Source organism: Drosophila hydei, unplaced genomic scaffold, assembly GCF_003285905.1.
Source record: "Drosophila hydei strain 15085-1641.00,03,60 unplaced genomic scaffold, DhydRS2 tig00000063-arrow-pilon, whole genome shotgun sequence".
Classification (NCBI taxonomy): Eukaryota; Metazoa; Arthropoda; class Insecta; order Diptera; family Drosophilidae; genus Drosophila; species Drosophila hydei.
The window spans coordinates 9,900,484-9,909,990 of NW_022045657.1; the positions used below are offsets into that span (position 1 = coordinate 9,900,484).

The 9,507-nt window shown below is 44.3% G+C and overlaps 1 protein-coding gene across 1 annotated transcript; it reads right to left on the reverse strand.

Moving 5' to 3' along the window:
- Nucleotides 1-364: 364 nt before the first annotated feature.
- LOC111602787 (homeotic protein empty spiracles) lies at nucleotides 365-9,237 on the reverse strand. Its single transcript, XM_023320060.2, has 3 exons — nucleotides 7,155-9,237; nucleotides 1,339-1,496; nucleotides 365-907 (listed from the first exon to the last, which is right to left on the reverse strand). The coding sequence occupies exons 1-3, from the start codon at nucleotides 8,092-8,094 to the stop codon at nucleotides 365-367; spliced, it is 1,641 nt and encodes a 546-aa protein (XP_023175828.2). The 5' UTR covers nucleotides 8,095-9,237.
- Between the last annotated feature and the right edge of the window lie 270 nt (nucleotides 9,238-9,507).

Here is a 9,507-nt window from a genome sequence, read left to right on the forward strand (position 1 = left end):
AGCTACTAGCAAATTGCTTACTTTGCTTCACTTCAATCTGTTAACCGGATCAAGGCTGATCCTAGTAATTATTTAGTATTCCTAGTGCTATCCACACTCCAGCTTGTCTTGGTTCTACTTCTTAAATCATTTTCTATTATCCGCAAAATTTAGATGGATGGAAAATCATTTTCTGAAACTTCTCATTTTCCGCCAGAAATTTATACTCCAAATAACGCACCATCTTAGCTAAATAATATGTGTTTATATATATAAGTATATTAAATTAATTTATACACTTTAACTTAAGTCATTTACAAATCAAAGGAACACAAAGTAGCTGACACTTTAGGCCAATCAGAAGCAACTCCAACTTCAATGGGCATTACTGCTTTTCATGCTCTCGCTCCCGAGATCGCTCTCGTTCTCGATCCCTTTGCCGCTCCCGCTCCTTTTCCAGCAAATACATTTGTTGCTGCTGCATGAAGTGTTGCTGCTGTTGCTGCTGGTGCTGCTGCTGCTGCTGTTGCTGTAGGTGTTGCTGATGATGGTGCAGCAGTTGCTGCTGCTGCTGGGGCGTTAAGGCGCCTGCCTCGTTCTGCTGCTGCAGCAACTGTTGCTGGTGCTGAGCAAGCTGCTGCTGGAACTGTTCGCGCAGGCGCTGATGCTCCTCAGCATCCAGCTCGCTGCCATAGTCGTCCATGTCAATCACCTCATCCTCGTCATCCTCTTCAATGTCCTCGTCGTCCTCCACATCTGTGGAGCTATGCTGGGAGCCGTCGTGCTTGGCATCCTCATCGCCATCGCCGCCGGCGCCACCGCCGCCGCCCGAGGAGCCGCCCTTGTTGCTCTTTGCATCGCTGCTGTCGCCGCCCTCTTGTTGCATACGCTTGTGCTTCGTGCGGCGGTTCTGGAACCAGACTTTGACCTGCCCGGGCGAGAAACACATAAACTTCAATTGGGTTTGGCTCACTTAAGTGCAGCGCAATGATTGGGCCGCTCAACCCTTTGCGACAGGGCGGCAGCTCGGCAGCTCGTAAATAAATTTAACGAGTCTTTTAATTCTATTTGTCTGCCTGCCTGCGCCTGCCGCCCAGCTATGCCCAAAGGACTGCCTCTCCGCCCACCCTCTGGTGCTCCCTCTTAGCGCTAATAACTTGGTAACTCCCGGCACTTGGCGGGTTAACTACCAGCTGACATGCAATCACTTAACGCTCGGCCAGGGTTGCTCCAGCAGGGGCTGAGCTTGGCCAATTGGGCAAGGCATTTATTGAATTTGATGCGCATTAAGCTCGCCCATCGAAAGGGTTGCATGGTCTCCAATGGAATGGGGGATGGGGCCAGCCGGCCTCTGCTTACCTGCGTCTCCGTTAGGCTAAGTCCCTGGGCCAGCTGCTTGCGTTCCGCGCCCACCACATAATGATTGCCCTCAAAGGCGTGCTCCAGCTTGAGCAATTGCGTTGGCGAGAAGGCGGTGCGCACCCGCTTTGGCTTGCGAAATGGTTGCAGAAGGAAGTCTGAAAGGGTTGTTCAGATACGAATAAATCAGATATAATACTTAAGGATATCTCTACGACGTGATCAATTAATAAATTCATTGCTGACTTATTTAGGAGTAACTTTTGAATTTACCTAAAGTTATTTATTTATTTCTATGGCAGTTAAAGCTATTTAATATTATTAACTTATTAACTTCAGAGCTTAAATTTGAAAGGTCACTAACAAAAACCATTCATTAGATCATGACATACAGGTGTGCATATCAAAGTACTTGCTAATTAGGTGAAAGTTATAACGGTTATAAATGATTTGCCCAGAATATGGGAATAAGGCTTTAATGGAGGGAACTATATGTTCAAACAGAGCGTAAAATGTGCTGCTAATTAAACCAGTTAATAACAATAACTAAAGTAGCCAAGTTTCAGTCACCATTACGAATTGTGTTGCCATTTTGCAAGTTCCACTCTGCTTTCGAATGGCTTTCATGCTGAGGTGGAGCCAAAGCAACCACTGATAAATTTTCCATGCATGACAGGGCGAGTGGCTGCTTGTTTTTTATTTTAGTGTTGTCATCGCAAGTGTTGAAAAGCATTCAAATATGGCCGCCAGTGGGAAATGGCTCGCACAGCGTGACCGGCACATATTTGGCGCTATAATTTGGTAATTACGTGCAACAACCAGTCCGCCAGGCAGTCGGCCCGCCAGAGCGACAGACCGCCTCGGAACATGTTGGCGGTGCTGCTGTTGGCTCTGCCAATTAGGCGACATGGCCCTCAATTTGCTGGTTATGATTTCCGCGAATGCCGCCGCCGCTGCTGAAAGATGCCGCAAATTCAGGCCTGCTAAACTCATTACAAAACAATAAACAAATTTCCAGACATGGGCCTGAGCACAAAGAAAACAAAGGCTGTGTGGATCGTGCCGCAGCCCAGTGCCGCTGCTGCTGTCGGCGTTGGCGCTGTGTCTGCCATGTCTCGACATCGCTGATAAGCGAAACAATTGCGCAGAAGCCGCCACAGCCACAGTGAGAGCTTGAGCTTGCCTGTGCCTGTGCCTGTGCCTGGGATCTGGATCTGTGCCTCTGCCTGGTGCTGTCCTCGGCTGAACGCCAAGTTGAACACTTTAGCGCGCCTAAATGTCGACAAAAGCCGCCAACGACGCCTCCTTCGTTGCTGTGGCCCATTGTTTAAGGACGGGCAGAGCCCTCGCACAACGTGATATTTTGACGTTTATCACGATTTCTGGAATGGCTCGCAATGCGGCCAGTGGCTCCGTGGCCACGTGACGCTGCGTGAAGTTAGCAAATTTTCAATTGAGCCACAATTTGAATATTGATATCGTTATGGATATGCATTCGCTGCAACCAGCAAGCTACTGTGCGAGATGCTGCTGAGATTTACAGCCATTACCAACTGCCAACTGCGACAACAGCCAGCAGGCCGCATCTATGCCATAATTATAATGATAAAATAGCTACCTAAAGCCGAGGCAGACTCACCTGCAGGAAACTCTTTTTAGCTTGTGACAAGCTGTGGTCGTTACAAAATCAATATTGACATTGCAAATTGAACTGACGGCTGCAAAAGGATAGCTCAGCCAACAGGATATTTGGCTCAGGGCGACAGCAGCAACAGCTTAGCCAGCCCAAAGCAAACAAAGACAAATGGAAGAAGGCTCAGAACTGGCTAAAGCATCAGATGCGCCCTTTCTCAGGCGATTGTGTCGTATTGTGTTTTGTATCTTGTTAGCGTCGAACGCCTAGCTAAACAGAAAATAACAAACAAGAGCGCGCCGCTCGCTGGAACTTGTCAATTTGACACTTCATAAACGCAACCGCGTAGTGCTGTGTATCTTGTAGCTGACAGATGCAGGCGCTGCGATGCGTGTGCCCCGAACTTGACAAACAATTGCCACAGCCATGATCCACTTTTTTATGCTGCCGATTGCCTGACATTTGTTACATTTGACAGCTAACAACGCCGGCTACAAGATGCAGCAGCAGCAGCAGCAGCATCAACTGCAACTGCAACTGCTACTGCCACTGCCACTGCGACTGCAATGGCAGCAACAACAACTGTCCCATAGTCTATAATTGATAGTGTGCGCCGCACAATGGCTACTTAATTATTTTTTCATAGACTGTCCCCAGTCATCGATCTGGACGCAATGTTTCTTTGAATGAACTGCGCGGGTTGCTCGTTGACTTGCTTGTTCGCTCCTACACTCTGCCAATGAGTATGACAGTCTTATCATGAAGTTTGTAACAGAAAATATTTTTGATTGTAAAGGGCATATATGTTATTAAAAAAAGAACAACTAGAAGCTAGTATCAATTATATATTTATATACAAACTAAGCTTGATATGTTGTTCGATCGGATTACTATTTGACTTATGAATAAAGCTATAAATTTAGATGAAGTTCGTTACTCAGCAATATATAGCAAAGTATTTTCTTGAAATATATGCAATTTATTATATAATGGACAATTCAGTTCAGCATTTCATTTGAATTATTACGAGTTGATGTCACTTTTTGCAAGCAAAATATGACGAAATTCTTTAGAAATTCGATTAGCAATTATTGTAATTAATTTGTATAGATAATGCAAGAATACAAAAACCAGGCGACTTCAATATAGAAGATTATATGATTATGCTTGAATACTCAGTTAAATTTCATACAACTTTCACAAATTAATAAATTAAATATAAATTGAAAAAAATTAAAAAAAAAAATAAAAATATTGTAAAATCATTCGATCAATATTTGCCAATATCAATATTGCATTACCTAGTTAAAGCTACTGCTATTACAACACATACACACACGCACATATGTACACACTTCACTTAGGTGCGGTAGAGTATTTCATATTTCGGCTGTTGATATTTTCCTTTTCTCTATTTTTTTATAGGGCCAAGCACAAAGAAACCGCCGTGCGAAAATACGCGCAATTGACAATTAATTGATGTGTCCGCTTGCTGTTGCTGTTTCAGTGTTGTTGTTGTTGTTGTTGCTCACACCCTTGTCAGCTGTCACTTATACACATATGTACTTTTTATGATTAAAGTGTTGCCTTAGTGAGCGTGTTCAGCTCCCTTCGCACTCTGATCGATCGCTCGTCGTGCGTGGTTTTTGTCCATCTTATTATTTATCACTTTATATACAATTGCAGTTTTTTGCGCTTATTGTTGTTGTCTTTTTTATGAGTTTCGGCTTAAGTTTTATGCTCTCATGATTTTTTCATTAATTTATTGGCATTCGCTATTGGAATTGCAATTACCCTCGCAGTACATTGACATTTAAAGATGGAATCAGAGCTGAAATCGAAGTCGAATATTCTGGCAGCTAGCGATAAGAGCTGATCTTTTGCAATGGAACAATGGAGAATTGATTGATTGATTTAAATAACTATTGTAGAATTTGTTCAAGGTGAATAATGATTGCAAATATATATCAAGTATTTGGAAATTTAATAAAATATAAAGATAGTTGTATCGGGTTGGGAAGAAGGCTTGTTTAATTGCTGCTGCAACCTGTTGGAGCATCTGTAATTAAGCTGTCATCATAATTATCTTCTTGATCTTTGGCGTTATACACCTTTTTATACCCTGCCACAAAATGACGCGCACGAGTTACACTGAACGAAGCACTTACAATTAATGAAATCGTTATGCGAAACATTGACATTTCCATTTTCACGTTCATAAATCAAGCGAAAATTACAGCACTTAACTAACGATACGGAAACAACAACAAAAATATACTTGGAGAGTAAACTCCGCCTGCTTTTTTATAATGAAACATCATACAACATAATTAAGGCGTAACGAGCTCCGTTGAAAGCAGGTGAAAGGTGTGTGAGTGTGCCGAAAATAATGTAACCCTAATAACCACCTAAAAAACAAAATAATTCTTAAACTCATGTGAGAAATGGCGCAGCATGAAAATTCAAATTCAAAGTGTAATTACGAGAGTAGAGCGAAACCACAGAGAACAGAAAACAGAAGTACAAAAACAAAAAATGCTGCATAAAAAGGTTAAATAATAATAAATGACAATGTTGTGAGACGCATGCGTCTCGTCTGGGATCACTCTGCATGTGCATGTGACTGGTCGGGCGAGGGCATGCCGAGGAGACGAGCGTGGATGAGCGGAGGGCGACGACAGTGGCGAGAATGGGAACTGGCAACTCGTAACTGGGAATTGAAATTGGTCTGGCGATGGGTTCGTTTGCTTGGATGCCCCAAAACCTCAATTAAAAACGCATTAACATTTCACTCGTTGCACTTTTTTGCCATGTGCAGGTATGTGTCTATGTGTGTGTGTGTGTGTGTGTGTGCCTCTGTGCTATACATACACCGTAGGGGCTCTGCTCAACGAGTGGCGCCGTCGCTTTCAAGCGCCATTAATTGGTAATTTTGAGTCCACACACACACACACATAAGCACACACCCAACACACACACACTTGGCTGGGTATTTAGGTACGCTGCTTGACCTAACGATGTGTGTAATGTTGTTTAAACAATTTAATTAAAATGTAATTTGTTTGAAAATGCTTATGAAAATGGGTTCGGTTTGGTTTGGCTTGGTTTTGGTCTGTGCCCAACCCCTGCCCACCCTCTGCCCCCTGCTCCACTCCCTCGCTTTGACGAACGACTCAAAATGGCCATTGCCTTCTGCTGCTGTTGATGATGATGATGAGGCTGATAGACGTCTAATTAACTTGTAATAAATGCTTGCAATTTACTTATTTAACTTTAATTATAAGGTGCAGCAGCAGCAACAACAGCAACAACAGTTGCTGCTTATAAGTGAGTTATTGCGTGGCTTGGACTCAATAACCATTTAGTGGCTCTCTACTAATGCTCTTCTCTCGCAGCACGCCTGAGGCCTAGCTGCCTTCAAAGGCTTACATTGTAGAAGGTCGAAAATGATTCCCATTATAACTTTTACTTTAGAGTTATATCTAATTGCCTAAATGCGGTTTTGTTTGTGGTTTGCTGATTATTTTATAATAATATATATATAAAAATATCTTAGCTGGAAGACTGACTGTAGCATAAATATTAAGAGCTTTTCTTTAGAAATTGCGGAAGTTGTTTGAGTAGCTTAAGATATATATTTTAGTGTACCAAATATCTAAATTTTGAGAAATCATCAATTGTTTTGATTTGATTTAAAAATGTATTGTCTATTTAGTCTGTGCTGGGCACAACATTTAAGTTTGCGACTATACAAACAGAATTTCTCTATTATCTATATCGTGTAATGGCTGAGACAGGACTCAAACTGGTTTTAAACTAAGCCCATTTAAAACTTGGTCCATCGTGTAATAAAACTAATTAGCTGCAACTAAAATCATATTTAACTTCAGTTAAATAATAATTTTCGAGTTAGACGAAACCAAAATTTGTTGCCCATGCAAAGCTAACTGTATTTGCTTAGTGCATATATTAAGTAGATATCAAATTTAAAAAATGTTTTAAGAGCTTTTCATACTTGGAAAGAACCTAAGACAATCTAATTTCTAATTCTAAGCATCGACAATTTTTTTGAAAGTTTCAGCTATGCTGAAAATTATTCTTATTGGTTTATTGTTTATATCTTTTTATATCATATTTATATACTTATATTTTCAAGCTGTTCTAGCAGGTTTAGCGTACTTACTGCCTGGAAAACGTGGAAAAATGCGCCCATGTCGGCTGAGCAGCCAAGGATAGAGCGGATAGCTGTCACGTATTAGATGAGGAGCGGCCACAAATGGATGATGACCGTGAGGTGGTGGATGGCCTGGATGGGGGCCACCTGGAAAGATGCCCAGCGGATGACCAGGCATTAGATGCGGCGGTGGTGGTGGGCCATGATGCGGCCCCGTTGGCACAGACGGATGCTGAGGATGTTGCTGCTGCTGCTGCTGCTGTTGCTGTTGCTGTTGCTGATGATGATGGTGCGCCAAGGCGGCGGCCATTTGAAACTGGGCGGCGAGAAAAGGTGGAGGCGCAGCGGCTGTGGGCCGAATTGGCGATGGGATTCCGGGCCCCGTGCCCGTGGGTGAAGCGCTATCCGTGGATCGTGGGGCACCAAGTAAAGTTAGATTTGCTGGAGCCGGCAGCGGAAGCGGGCGAATTAGTCCGGGCAGCGTAATGGGAGCAGTGGGTGGAACAACAGGCGCAGCACCCGGTGGAGATGGGGAACGGCTAGCCGGCGCAGGTGGACTTCGTGAACGTTCATCCAAGGATGCGCGTCGCCGGCAATAAATGAAGCCGCGCGGCGTACGCCTTTCAACACAGGGTGAAATGGGCGTGACCACTGGGCTGTCGCCTCGTGGCGAGGCAATAACGGTCATACGCTGCGGATGAGTAGCCGTCTTCGATGTTGTAGACGGCTCAGCGCCGACTATGGAATCAATGCTGAAGGCCAGCTTTGGCTTGCTGCTGCTGCTGCTGCTGTTGCTGTTGTTGTTGTTGGTGCTGGAAGAGCAACTGACACCTGCAGCTGAGGACGATGCTGAGGCGGACGGAGCAGTTGTGGAGCTGACGGACACCACAAAGGGATTCGTCGGCGCCATTGGCAGCATGTTGAACGTTTGACGACCGCACGTGACCATTTGGCGCGACGATGTCCAGAGTTTCGATAGTTGGATAATGGAAAACACCGCACAAGGGTCAAACAGTGCCCACAACAGATGGGTCAGCGGTCAATGGTCAGTGGTTGAGTATGGCACACTCACACACTCTCACACACACACATGCGAACACTAGTAGACACGTAAGCACATAAATAGATCAAGAGTTCGGTTTAATGCATCAGCGATTGGCATCCGTCGTTGACATTGATATACTGGAGCGCGCTGGCACTATCGCTGTTGCTGCCGCTGGTGCTGGTGCTGGTGCTGGTGAAGCGTGGCCGTCGCACTTCACTGGAGAATTGACAACGGTGGCTACGGCAGCTTCGTTGACAACGTCCATTGATTGCGGTCGTCGCGTTGATGAGCACTGTCAACGCCATTAGCATTATGCGAGAGCAGCTAAAGGCGTCTAATTGCCGGCAGAGCGAGCTATATGCGCCGCTGCCCGCTCTCGAACGTTTGCTTGGCGTGGGGGTTAAGGGGCTTTGCTGCGGGGGCGTCGGCAACTTGAATTCACGGCAAAATCGCTTGTCTTTGCGTTACGTCGCGTGGCGGTTGCCGAAAACGCGCGCGCGAATGTCTGCCACAAAATCACGAAATCAAACTGGCTGTCGCTTCATTTTTTTCCGGCCTGGCATTCCAACGGAGCTGCGGATTTGCTGCGGCCTGTTGTCGTCTCGCTCGCCCCCAATGCGCGTGGCGCATGCGCCAAAGCAGCGCAGATAAATGAAGTGTTCAAACCAGCTCCCAGCACTATGTGTGAGTGTGTCTGTGTGTGTGCGTCGCTCGATGTGTTGTGACCACTCGTCAGTCTGGTCCACATTTGGCGCTCTCTCGCTCTCGCTCGCGCTCTTGCTCTCGCTCTGGGCTTGGCTCTCACCGCGGGGCAGCGCTTGGCCATTTTTCGCACCAGTTTATGACAGCGAAACAAACAATTTGCGCTAAACAAAACAGCATCATTAAAGCGTTTGTGGTTTTAGTGCCCAACTAGCTGCTGGCTGAGAGAACTCTGCTGCTAAGCCGGGGCGTAGTTCGAAAGTGGGCAGTCAGCATTTATAGGCACAGTGGTTGCTGTACGTATGAAAAGTGTTCATCTTCGAGCAGTTGGCTTCAGAATAAATATCTTAGGAGGACTTCTAATTTGACAAGAACTATTGTTTTCTATTAAATATAAATATCATACAATTTATGGTAGACATTATAGTAAAACAAAGAAATATTTTGTATTTTTAAATATTTTAAAATAGTAAATATTTGAATCAACTATTTATATATTTATTTGAAATAAGTCGAAAATTGATATCTAATAAAATGTTTGAATAAAGCTCAAATATTTTTACAAACTATTATCTGTCAAGAATTTAACTAATCAGAGTGCCCAGCTCTACCTTG